Consider the following 14027-nt stretch of genomic DNA (forward strand, 5'->3'; position numbering starts at 1 on the left):
GTATTTTGGACATGTTTTCATTCCTTCCACCAAGTTTCATCCTGATCTCTCTGCTTTAATAGTTTTCCAAGATTTCCGGCCCCCCCCCCCTTAATGACACTGGTTACAGCCGGGACTTAAAATAAAAGATGTGAGTTTCAAGATCCTTCTAAATATAAAATTTCATTAAGATACGATCACTCTTTCGTAAGTCAAACAAACCTCATTTTTTTTAATTTTTGAGAATTAGCCCTCCCCCCAACTCCCCCAAAGAGAGCTGATCCGTTCCCGTTCCGGTTGTATCAATCTCGTATCTGGGACATGGGCTTATTTTCCCACCAAGTCTCATCCCGATCCCTCTCTTCTAAGCGTTTTCTAAGATTTTAGGTTCCACCCCCCCCCCCCCTCCCGCAGAAGGGGCCCGAGGGGAAGCAGCCTTCCCCTTCCCCTTCCCGAGGGGAAGGGGCCTTGTGGCAAGATCTTTTCTTGGAAGAATATGTCATGGGGGAATAAAAATTCAATGAAGGGGGGCGCAGGATTTTCTAGCACACAATCAGATTCAGAATATGAGATTACCCTACTGTAGAGGTTTCAAGCTCTACAAAAATGTTCTGCATATTATGAAGCATGAATTATTCTCTTAACACTTTTCCTTTTCAATCAAAACAGCCCCATTTGAAGGTTAGCCAAATATCTTCATTTATGATTCTAAATAAGTTTTAGATTGCCTGGTATAATTTCTTCCATGTCCTCTAGAGGGGAAAAAATTCTGACAAAAGAAAATTTGAAGATAAAAAAAAAGATAATTTAAAAATACTGCTCATTTATTTTTTACTTGTCGAGAGCATCAAATCTAGTTTTACCAATACAAGTCCTTTCACTTTAAATCAAAACTGTTCTTATTCCTATTTAAATACTCCATAGAAAACAAACAACACAGAAACTCAAATTAAAAAAAAATTCATAATCATTCCACTTTGACTGCCTCATCCAGAATGTGTGAATCAACATGATTGATCACAGCAATATATGAAGATATTTCAAGGCATTGAATGAAAAAGGCAAGAATTCGAACGCAAAACGTCTTCATACATAAAGCATGTCTAACCTGTTTATTTGTATCAATAAAATATTGAAAGCGTGCTTCCACATTAGGGAATACCATTCAAGGCGAGTCTGTGAACTTTTCCTGCGCAGTCAAATTCCAGTAGGGTGCTTGGGAGCTTTCAAAGAGTAAGCTAACTGTAAGATTTCTAAATGACAATTCTCGCATCTACCTAAAGGCACTTTGAGGCCCTTTAAATGAACTTGTCTGATTCAGATGAATTTGTAGCAATGGGAATAGCGGATGGAAACAACCAGGGTCGCATCCAGGATTTTTCGGAGGGAGAAGCGGGTGTTAATGAAGGATCTTTTTTGGGGTGGGTGGGAGATTTATAAACAGCTTTTCAGCTAAAACAGTATATATATATATATATATATATATATATATATATATATATATATATATATATATATAAATGAATATATATATATATATATATATATATATATATATATATATATATATATATATATATATATATATATATATATATATATATATATATTATATATATAGGAATTTTCTCGATCTGTGTCTACTACCTTGTATTTTGTTTGCCATTAGCCATTGGTATCACATTGAGCGTCGCTGAGTCTTTCTTTTCTCCTAAATAACATCTTGCGGTCATATCCAATTTCTAATATTTCTATAGACGTTGTTCTTCTTTTTTTGACGATGCGCTTCTTTCATAATACGGTGGGGGGTTATTGCACCTGAAAAAGCATATAATTTATGATAAGTAAACAGTCACATTTTACTACCGTACGGCGATCAGGAAATCAGTTTTTTTTTTTTTTTTTTTTTTTTTTTTAATAGATGAAAGACGATTCCGAGAAGGTAGGCAGGAGACATGGGCATTCAATCCCAAAATCTTAAATTTTCTTTTTTCACTAAGTGTTTCGCGACTTCACGAAAGACTATTGAGAGGATTATCCGGGGCATACAATTGAATATTACCCTAATTAGTGGTAAAATAAAAACTCCTAGAAACTGTTCTACCGTCTTTAATAATTATGCTACCGTTGTACGTGACACTGCTTTATTGACTCAAGCTTTCTTAAAATTAATTTTTCAAACGTATTCTAGCCCCTTGAACTCGCATAATTCATTTTACCAACATTTTCATCTAAGATGCTTACATTATCATCAAGTCTAGGGGACTTTTAATTCCGTGCTCTCACATTGCCTTTGCTGTGCTCCTTAGGACAAAGTGCACCAGAATCATACGTGCTAATGGTGATAGAACGCAACCCCATTGAACTCGATTAAATATGAAACCAGCTTCTAACCTCATATTCTACCTTATCCGCAGCAGTGTTATCAAACAGTTCGTGGTAGCAGACTGTAGTAAGGAGGAACCCGACCGAATAGTAACCAAACTGTAAAAAAATGGAATTTTGATACCAATACCTACATCACCTGAATCGGACTTTTATGCTGATTTTAAATATACATGTTTCATTAAGTTAAATCCTACCCATCAAAAGTTAAGAGTCTGAGAAAAGTTGTCTTATTTTTGAAAAACAAGTAAAAACGCCCTAAAAATCATAGAATCTTAATGGAAAGCACACAATCAGATTCAGAATATATGATTACCCTACTGTAGAAGTTTCAAGCTCCTATCTGCAAATATGTGGAATCTTGTTGTAGTTTTTTTGCCTGAAAAATCACAGTATTTATTTGTTGTTGTTTTTATTTTGTTTTTCAGGGGTGATCCTGTCGACGCAATGGTCAAAGTATGTTGCAACAGAGCTCATTCTAACAGTTTTAAAAGTTCTAGTGCCCTTTTTGAGTGAACACAAAAAATTGAAGGGCAACTAGGTCCCCTCCCACGCTCATTTCATCGGGGGAACAATGAGCGCCCCTCACGCCCCTCTCTTTAAGCAAACACTCTTTACGCTTAAGTTAGAATCTTTCTCACGACTCCAATTTAGAAAAAAAAAACTTTAGCGTAAAGAGCGGGGTGTTGAGGAAGGGAAAGTCCCTTTAATATACTGAATATTTTCTGTTCGTTTTAAGTTTTAATGTCGCTCCTTATTTTCAGTTAAAAATAAAACTTGTTTTTCTTACTCAATTCTTGTACAAGGACAAGACCTTCGCTGAAGCTCTTCTATCAACAGAATCGAAAGCTTGCTCATCATCTATAAAACTAAGGACTAAATGTGTTTGATCACTCAGACACTTCTCATTTATTAACCTGAAATGGAAAATTTGGCCAAGACATCCTCAACACTTTCTAAGACCAGACTGTTTTTCTGTCATAAACTTGTCTACACCATCTCTCAGTTCAAAAATCAACATGTTTACTAAGTAATTTGCGGCCTACAAAGACCAGGTTAATGCCTAGATAGATACCACAGTCAGTCACTTATCACCTATACAGGGGCTTAATTAAGCTTCTTTTTTTTAAATCGTTATATACTTCCCCTTTTCCGTAAATCATATTCACAATCTTCAGTAATTTATTTATAACCACTATGTTTAAGATATGTTTAAGAAATTCATCTTCTATTGTCTAATCATGGAGGCTAATCATGGAGGCTCTGCAAAGGATGCAGAAACTCCTTACTTTCATTTAAAAGTGTTTTTTTTTTGTTTAATTTCTGGACGTTTTTGAATTAACGCATGTTTTGATCTTGGCTCTCCGCACAAAAATAATTAAAAAGAAATTTGCATATTAATTAATTGCAATTAATCGGAAGATTTTGAGAAAAATGAGCGAGGGAGGAGGCGTAGTTGCCCTCCAAATTTTTGATTACTTAAAAAAGCGACTAGAACTTTCAATTTTTTTCAAATGTTTTCATTGGTAAGAAATATACGTAACTTACGAATTAACTTACGTAACGAAACTCTATATTCCTATGTTTTTATTGCGTATATGAGGGGGTTCAACCCTCGTCGATACCTCGCTCTTTACACTAAAGCTTAAATTTTGTCCCAATTCCTTAAGAATGACCTCTGAATCACAAAGGCCGTAGAATAAATAGTTCAAATTACTAAAAATACTTTAGCGTAAAGAGTGAGGTATTTTAGGTTTTAATGCTGCTCCTTACTTTCAGTAGAAAATTTTTTTCAAATTTATTTTTTTCAAATAATGCTAGGAAATCATGCGCCCTTGATTGAAATTATCTTTCCCCATGAGAAGTTTCTCCATGGAAGTATCCTCCCACGTAACCCCCCTCCCCTCAACTCTCCCCCTAAACCAAAAAATCCCCCTGAAAACGTCTGTACACTTCCCAGTAACCATTACTATATGTAAACACAGGTCAAAGTCTGTAGCTTGCAGCCCCTCCCACGGGGACGTAACCCCCCCCCCTCAACTCTCCCCCTAAACCAAAAAAATCCGCCTGAAAACGTATGTACACTTCCCAGTAACCATTACTATATGTAAACACAGGTCAAAGTTTGTAACTTGCAGCCCCTCCCACGGGAACTGCGGGGGAGTAAGTCGTCCCTAAAGACACAGTTATTAGGTTTTTCAACTATGGTGAAAAAATGGCTATCTCATAATGTTAATCTGGTGACTTTGGGGAAAAAATAAGCGTGGGAGGGGGCCTAGGGGCCCTCCAATTTTTTTTGTGACTTAAAAAGGGCACTAGAACTTTTTATTTCCGTTAGAATGAGCCCTCTCACGACATTCTAGGACCACTGAATCAATACGATCACCCCTGGGAAAAAAACTAAAACAAAAAAACAAACAAAACAAATCCGTGATCTGTGTTCTGGCAAAAAATGCGAAATTCCACATTTTTGTAGATAGGAGCTTGAAACTTCTACAATCAGGTTCTCTAATACGCCGAATTTGATGGTGTGATTGTGTGACTTTTAGGGGGTTTTCCCTCCTATTTTCGAAAATAATACAAATTTTCTCAGGCTCGTAACTTTTAATGGATAAGACTAAACTTGACGAAACTTATATATTTAAAATCAACATTAAAATGCGATTCTTTTAATGTAACTAATGGTATCAAAATTTCATTTTTTTTTTGTTTTTTTGTTTCGGTTACTATTGAGCCGGGTCACTCCTTACTACAGTTCGTTACCACGAACTGTTTGATGACCGTAAATTCTTCTGTTTTTACCGGGCAAACCCTAGTAACAAGAGAAGGATGCCATTGAAGTGGTAAGACATCTGGAAAACTTTGCTAGAAGTAACACGCGGTAACAATAGATAGCGCTGTCTGTCAAACTAATAAAGAGGAACTACTTACCGATACAAGCATCAACAATACGTTTCGTTAATCCCTGAGTAATGTCATGCATACATCTTTTTCAACCACCAATTCCTGTGGACCAATACCACCAATAAGATTGTATGACTTTTAGGGGGTGTTTCCCCCTATTTTCTAAAATGAGGCAAATTTTCGCAGGCTCGTAACTTTTGATAGGTATACCTGATCTTGATGAAACTTATATGTTTAAAATCAGCATTAAAATCCAATTCTTTTGATGTAACTATTGGTATCAAAATTCCATTTTTTTAGTTTCGGTTACTATTGAGCCAGGTCGCTCCTTATTACACTTCGTTATCACTAACTGTATGATAAAAATACACAAATATAGAAGTTCGATACGTAAGTTAATTCGTAAGGTACGTATATTTATTACTAACAAAAACGTTCGTACAAAAACAAAAAATCTAGTTGTATTTTAAAGTAGCCAAAATTTGGAGGGCAAGTAGGAGGGCAACTCTGATCGTCCGATCAAAACTATGAGAAAGCCATCTAGCCAAAATAAAGATGCAAATTTCGTTTGAATGATTCATGTGCGGTGATCAAAACATACATTAATTCAATAACGTTCAGAAAATAAATAAAAAAACAACTTTTTTTAAAAAATAAAAGTAAGGAGCGACATTCAAAATTAAAACGAAGAGAAATTATTCCGTATATGAAATATTGAAGTATATGTATAAGTGTAATAGTGATATATGACGTATATGAATATTGTCCCCTCCTCAACGCCTCGCTCTTTACGCTAAAGTATTTTTTTATTGTTTTAAAAAGTAGAGCTGTGACAAATAGTCAAACTTTAGCGTAAAGAGCGAGGCGTTGCAAAGGGGAAAACCCCTTTCATAAACGGAAAAATTTCTGTTCGTTTTAAGTTTTAATGTCGCTCTTTACTTGCAATTAAAATTTTTTATTTTTCCATTGTTTTTATTTTGTTTTTTTTTTTTAAATAGATAAAAGTCGATTCTGAGAAAGTCAGCAGGAGACGTGATCATTCGATCCCAAAATCTTACTTTTTTTTACGAAGTGTTTCGTGACTTCACAAAAGACTCAAAACAAAACTTGAAAAATACACCTAAAAGACAAAGCGTGTAACAGAAATCTAAGGAGGTTGTTAGGTGTGAAGACTTTTTGAATTTGGACTCTGTACAAATACTAGAACTATTTTTGCTTGGGAGGTTATTTTTTTGGTGAGGGACAAAAATCTTTTATCATCAAAAATGTGAAACTGATATTTAATCTCTAGATTTCTGAGAATATTTCTGACCCACTCTGTTATTATGAAAATATAGAGTGAAATTAAACCCCAAAATGAACAGAACTCGTTCCGAATAGGAGGGGGACTTCCCTTTCCTCGTCTCCACCACCGTCTCATGGTTTTAGTAACTTCAGATGATTCTCATTTGATCAGAAATTGAGAGTTCTAGTCCTTTTTATAGGTCAAAAGTGGTTTGAAACCAGCAAGCTGTGGATGAGGGAAGGGGCATTTTTGGACAATGACAGGGTGGAGGAATAAAACATAAAAAAGGAGAAATAAGTCTGGCTGTAATAGTTTGAGACGTCCGATTTCGTACGTTTTTGTGGCAAAAAACAGAGCTTTTTAGTGAATCATCTGACAGGATTTTATATAATGACTTTAAAAAACAAACAATTCCAACAAGGTTGAACATGTAAAGATTCTACCTTGTGTTTTACCCAATAATGTTTCCTCATATTTGTACAATGTTGAAAAACTGAGTACGGTGATTCATATTCGTAGAATGTTGAAAAACTGAGTACGGTGGTTCATATTTGTTGAATGTTGAAAAACTCAGTACGGTGGTTCAGTTTCACGAAGTTTAGTTGCACGGGGGTTCACTTACACGGGGGTTCGGTTCCACGGTGGTTCAGTTATGGGGGTTCAGTTGCTGGGGGTTGAGTTCCACGGTATTTAAGTTGCACGCATACCGTTTCAAACAGTTCGTGGTAACGAAATGAAGTAAGGAGCGACGAGGCTCAATAGTAAAAAAAAACTCTAAAAAACGAAAGTTTGATACTAAAAGATACATTAAAAGAATCGAATTTTTATGCTGATTTTAAATATATAAGTTTCATCAAGTTTAGTTTCACCCATCAAAAGTTATGAGCTTGAGAAAATTTGCCTTATTTTGGGAAGGGGGAAACAACCACTAAAAGTCATAGAATCTTAACAAAAATCACACCATCGCATTCTGCGTATCAGAGAACCATATATTAAAAGTTTCAAGCTCCTATCTAGAAAAATGTGGAACTTCGTATTTTTTGCCAGAAGACCGATCACAGGTGCGTGTTTATTTGTTGTTTTTTTTTTTTTTTTTTTTTTCAGCGGTCATCGTATCGACCAACTGGTCCTAGAATGTCACAAGAGGGCTCATTTTTGGAAATGAAAAGTTCTAGTGCCCTTTTTAAGTGATCAAAAAATTGGAGGGCACCTAGGCCCCCTCCCACGCTCATTTTTTCCCAAAGTCAACGGATCAAAATTTTGAGCTAGCCACTTTGTTCAGCATAGTCGAAAATCATAATAACTATGTCCTTAGGGATGACTTACTCCCCCACAGCCTTCGGGGGAGGGGCTGCAAGTTACAAACTGTGACAAGCGTTTACATATAGTAATGGTTATTTGGAAGTGTACAGACGTTTTCAGAAGTTTTTTTTTGGTTTGGGGGGATAGAGGGGAAGGGGCCTTGTGGGAAGATCTTTTCTAGGAAGAATATGTCATGGGGGAAAACAAATTCAATGAAGGGGGGCGCAGGATTTTCTAGCATTATTATAAAAATAACAATGAAAAAATAAATATGAAAGTTTTTTCAACTGGAAGTAAGGAGTAGTATTAAAATTTAAAACAAACAGAGATTATTACGCAAACGAGGGGTTCTTCTCCTCTTAAATATCTCGCTCTTTACGCTAAGTATTTTTAGTAATTTTAACTATTTATTTTACTGCCTTTCTGATTCAGGGGCCATTCTTAAAGAATTGGGACAAAATTTGAGCTTTAGTGTAAAGAGCGAGGTATTAACGAGAGGACAAACCCCCTCATATACATAATAAAAATAGACGAATATAGAAGTTCGTTACGCAAGTTAATTCTTAAGTTAAGTACATTTTTTACTACTAAAAATGTTTGATAAGAATTTAAAGTTCTAGTTGTCTTTTTAAGAAACCAAAAAATTGGATGGCAACTAGGCCTCCTCCCCCACCCTTTTTTCTCAAAATCGTCTGATCAAAACAAAGAGAAAGCCATTTAGCCAAAAAAAAAGAATTAATATCCAAATTTCATTTTAATAGTTTTTGAGCCGAGAGCCAAAATCAAACATGCATTAATTCAAAAACTTTCAGAAATTAAATAAGAAAAACTAGTTTTTTAACTGAAAGTAAGGAGCGACATTAAAACTTAAAACGAACAGAAATTATTCCGAATACGAAAGGGGCTATCCCCTTCTCAACGCCCTGCTTTTTACGCTTAAGTTTTTTACTGTTTAGTACAGTAGAATTGAGAGAAAGATTCAAACTTTAGCGTAAAGAGCTGGGCGTTGAGAAGGGAACAGCCCCTTTCGTACTCGGAATAATTTCTGTTCGTTTTAAGTTTTAATGTCGCTCCTTATTTTCAGTTTAAAAGAAAAGTAGTTTTTTTTTATTTAATATCTCACTGAGACGAAGTTAATTATCTCTGAACACAGACAGACTCCAGTTTTACTTGGATCAAGAACTTGAGTGGTGTTGCTATAACGCGCAAGTACCTTAAATAAACATAATTTAAATAATTTGATCATAATAATTAATAATAATTAAATAATTTTAATGATAAATTAATAACAGTCAAAAAGAAACTATTCATTATATAATAAAATTACAATAATTCCTTTAATACAAGTGAACTTTGTCAAAATTTTGACTGAAAATTTTGTAAAAGAGGGAGGGCGAGGCGATAATAAAGATTTTAGTGCGATAGCTTAGTAGGCTGACAGAAGAAAAATTGTTAATTCTTAATTTTTTCTGTTTCCATGGTATTTAATTTATCATCCTGTTCATATAAGAATTGTTCATAAAAAAAATTCACTGCAAGTAAAGAAGTTTTGGAAGCACTAAATAAGCATAGTCCAACGATTTAAGTGGGAACCTGAGTTGATTTGGCAATTCATCTTGAGGGAAATTTAAATACTTTCTAAAGACCCTTTTTTTTCACGATAAATTTATAAAATTAAAAGTACTGGAAAGTTTAACACGAAACCAAATACAAATAAAGCAATCCAAAGAATACACAGGCATAATTCAACATATTTAGCGTTCCCGCGTTTGATGCTCCATTTTTACGATAATAACAGGAATTTCCCTATCAAACGTAACCTAACTTTTTTGTGTCCAAATATATACCCCATTTTAGGCTATATATTTCCAACCAGATTCAACGTAACAGAGAGTCCTTCTGTAAAGGTTTCAAGCTCCTACCTGTTGATTTTCGTATTTTCTGCCAGAACAATGATAACAGATGCGTTGTTAGTTTTTTTTTTTTTTGGCTTTTTCTTCAGTGGTTATCTTATCGACCCAGCAGCCCTAAAATATCGAGAGAGGGCTCATTTGACCAGAAATTAAAGGTTCTAGTCGTGTTTTTTATGTGACCAAAAATATTAGATGGCAATTCAGCAATTTAGTATGTGTTCTGGCCTGGCCAGTCCCCTTTCTATAATTCTTTGTTGTAGTTTCCATGATTTGTTATACTAAAGTATTAAATTTTCATCATATTTTAGGATATTTGATTAGGATAAATCTAATTACATTTCTGGAGTGTTGTCATGCTAAAACGTAGGTACCAAATTTTGAGATAGCTATTTTGTTCAGCATAGTTGAAAGGCAGGATAACTATGACTTTAGAGATAACACAAAACCCCACAACCCCTGGGGAAGGGTCTAAGCTATAAGATTTCCCTATTGTTTACACATAGTATTTGTTATTGGTAAGTATGCATACATTTTTCGAGTAAGGGGCAAATTTTCTGCAGGGGATTTTTCCACAAGGAGAATTTTCCATAGGGAGGAAAGTTTCACGGAAGTGAATTTTAAACAGGGGGAATTTGCCAGAATTCCTATGCCAAATTCTTCTTATGTCTGGCTTTTTCTTTGTCGACTCAGTTTTACGCAGAGATGTTAAGGGTAATTGTTCGGGGTAAACTTTCACCAGGATTGAATTGTCTAAAGAATATATCCCTGGGGAGGAAATTTCCGTGAAGGTGGAGCCAGATTTCCAGTCATTATTTCAAAAAACTATTGGAAATTAAATGAGAAAGCAAGTTTTTTCAACTGAAAGTACGGAGCAACATTAAAATTCACAGCGAACAAAAATTACTATGGATATTAAGGGGTAGGCCCCTCCACAACACCTCGCTCTTTATGCCATAGTTTGAAATTTGTCCCCATTCTCTAGGAACAACTCCTGGAACAAAGTGTTCGTTTAATTAGAACAGTAAGAAACTTTTTTGAAATTACTTAAAAACTTCAGACTAAAGAGCACTGTAAAAATATTTACAACACGTCCCAAATTAAATGTAAACAAAGAGCGGAATCGAAGAGAAAAATTGGGTCAAAATGGGATATTTCCGAGCCGCGGTTCCCCCTAAGCCACGGCACCCGGAATAACTCTCACAGTTACCCCCCCTCCGCCCACCTGGGAACGGTTCTTGTTGGGGTAAAGTAGAGTGGAAGTGCCTTCAAATGTGTTAATTAGGCAAAAATTTTCTGCATATTATGAAGCATGTGTTATTCTCTTAACACTTTTCCTTTTCAATCAAAACAGCCCCATTTGAAGGTTAGCCAAATATCTTCATTTATGATTCTAAATAAGTTTTAGATTGCCTGGTATAATTTCTTCCATGTCCTCTAGAGGGGAATAAATTCTGACAAAAGAAAATTTAAAGATAACAAAAAAGATAATTTAAAAATACTGCTCATTTATTTTTTACTTGTCGAGAGCATCAAATCTAGTTTTACCAATACAAGTCCTTTCACTTTAAAGCAAAACTGTTCTTATTCCTATTTAAATTCTCCATAGAAAACAAACAACACAGAAACTCAAATTTAAAAAAAATTCATAATCATTCCACTTTGACTGCCTCATCCAAAATGTGTGAATCAACATGATTGATCACAGCTATATATGAAGATATTTCCAGGCATTGAATGAAAAAGGCAAGAATTCGACACAAAACGTCTTCATACATAAAGCATGTCTAACCTGTTTATTTGTATCAATAAAATATTGAAAGCGTGCTTCCACATTAGGGAATACCATTCAAGGCGAGTCTGTGAACTTTTCCTGCGCAGTCAAATTCCAGTAGGGTGCTCGGGAGCTTTCAACGAGTAAGCTAACTGTAAGATTTCTAAATGACAATTCTCGCATCTACCTAAAGGCACTTTGAGGCCCTTTAAATGAACTTGTCTGATTCAGATGAATTTGTAGCAAAGGGAATAGCGGATGGAAACAACCAGGGTCGCATCCAGGATTTTTCGGAGGGGGAAGCGGGTGTTAATGAAGGATCTTTCTTGGGGTGGGTGGGAGATTTATAAACAGCTTTTCAGCTAAAACAGAATATATGTATATATATATATATATATATATATATATATATATATATATATATATATATATATATATATATATATATATATATATATATATCTATATATATATATATATATATATATATATATATATATATATATATATATATATATATATATATATATATATATATATATTATATATATATAGGTATTTTCTCGATCTGTGTCTACTACCTTGTATTTTGTTTGCCATTAGCCATTGGTATCACATTGAGCGTCGCTGAGTCTTTCTTTTCTCCTAAATAACATCTTGCGGTCATATCCAATTTCTAATATTTCTATAGACGTTGTTCTTCTTTTTATGGCACTTGGTATTAACCAAGTGACATATAGCAGTCGCCAATTCTGTCGGTCTGTCGGTCTGTCGATCTGTCCCGGTTTTGCTACTTTAGGCACTTCCAGGTAAGCTAGGACGATGAAATTTGGCAAGCGTATCAGGGACCGCACCAGATTAAATTAGAAATAGTCATTTTCCCGATTTGACCATCTGGAGGGGAGTGGGGGCCCGGTTAATTCGCAAAAAATAGAAAAAATGAAGTATTTTTAACTTATCAGCGGGTATTTGGATCTTAATGAAATTTCATGTTTGGAATGATATTGTGTCTTAGAGCTCTTATTTTAAATCCCGACTGGATCTGATGACATTGGGGGGAGTCGGAGGGGGAAAACCTAAAGTCCCGGATTTGCTACTTTAGGCACTTCCAGGTAAGCTAGGACGATGAAATTTGGCAAGCGTATCAGGGACCGGACCAGATTAAATTAGAAATAGTCGTTTTCCCGATTTGACCATCTGGGGGGGGGGAGTAGGGGCCGGTTAATTCGGAAAAATAGAAAAAATGAAGTATTTTTAACTTATGAGCGGGTGATTGGATCTTAATTAAATTTGATGTTTGGAATGATATTGTGTCTCAGAGCTCTTATTTTAAATCCCGACTGGGTCTGTTGACATTGGGGGGAGTTGGAGGGGGGAAACCTAAAATCTTGGAAAACACTTAGAGTAGAGGGATCGGGATGAAACTTGATGGGAAAAATAAGCGCAAGTCCTAGATACATGATTGACATAATCGGAACTTATTTGTTCTCTTTGGGGTAGTTGGGGGGGGGGGGAGTAAGTCTTAAAAATTAGAAAAATGAGGTATTTTCAACTTGCGAACGGGTGATCGGATCTCAATGAAATTTAATGTTTAGAAGGATATCGTGTCTTAGAGCTCTTATTTTAAATCCCGACCAGATCTTGTGATGGGGGCGGGGAGTTGGGAGGGGGAACCTAAAACTTGGAAAACACTTAGAGTGGAGGGATCGGGATGAAACATGGTGGGAAAATAAACACAAGTCCTAGATAGATGATTGACATAAACAGAACGGATCCGCTCTCTTTTGGGTAGTTGGGGGGGGGGTTAATTCTGAAAAATTAGAAAAAATGAGGTATTTTTAACTTACGAACGGGTGATTGGATCTCCATGAAATTTGATTTTTAGAAGGATATCGTGGCTCAAAGCTCTTATTTTAAATCCTGACCGGATCTGGTGACATTGGGGGAAGTTTGGGGTGGGGAGACCTAAAATGATGGGAAACGCTTAGATTGGAGGGATTGGGATGAAACTTGGTTGGAAAAATAAGCAAAAGTCTTGCATACGTAATTTACATAATTGGAACGGATCCGCTCAATTGCGGGGGGGGGGGGGTAATTCTGAAAAATAAGAAAAATAACGTATTTTTAACTTACGAAGGAGTGATCGGATCTTCATGAAACTTCATATTTAGAAGGACCTCGTAACTCTGATATCTTATTTTAAATCTCAACCGGATCAAACGTAATTGGGGGGGGGGCAGTTGGGGGGACCGGAAATCTTAGAAAAAACTTAAAGCGGTGAGATCAGGATGAAACTGGATGGGAAGAATAGAAACCTGTCTAAGATACGTGACTGACATAACTGGACCGGATCTGCTCTCTTTGGTGGAATTGGGAGGGGGGAGGTAATTTTGAAAATTGAGGTATTTGTAACTTACGAAAGGGTGACCAGATCTTAATGAAATTTGATATTTAGAAGGATCTTGTGCTATAAAGTTTAACTTTAGGT

The 14027-nt window shown here is 35.5% G+C and overlaps 1 protein-coding gene across 10 annotated transcripts in view; it reads right to left on the minus strand.

Moving 5' to 3' along the window:
- Nucleotides 1–14027, minus strand: part of LOC136043420 (uncharacterized) — a 181506-nt gene that overhangs the window by 134291 nt on the left and 33188 nt on the right. For 9 of the 10 annotated variants that reach the window (XR_010621612.1, XR_010621611.1, XR_010621614.1 and 6 more), the window contains one exon: nt 1627–1797. Coding sequence is in view for 1 of the 10 variants with exons in the window: in XM_065728331.1 (XP_065584403.1) it covers nt 1789–1797 (9 nt within the window). In the remaining 9 variants the exon portion in view is untranslated. Of the gene's footprint in view, nt 1–1626; nt 1798–12120 lie in introns of all 10 variants that reach the window. The other variant, XM_065728330.1, reaches the window with a different exon arrangement.

The sequence above is a fragment of the Artemia franciscana genome, unplaced genomic scaffold, assembly GCF_032884065.1.
Source record: "Artemia franciscana unplaced genomic scaffold, ASM3288406v1 Scaffold_588, whole genome shotgun sequence".
Classification (NCBI taxonomy): Eukaryota; Metazoa; Arthropoda; class Branchiopoda; order Anostraca; family Artemiidae; genus Artemia; species Artemia franciscana.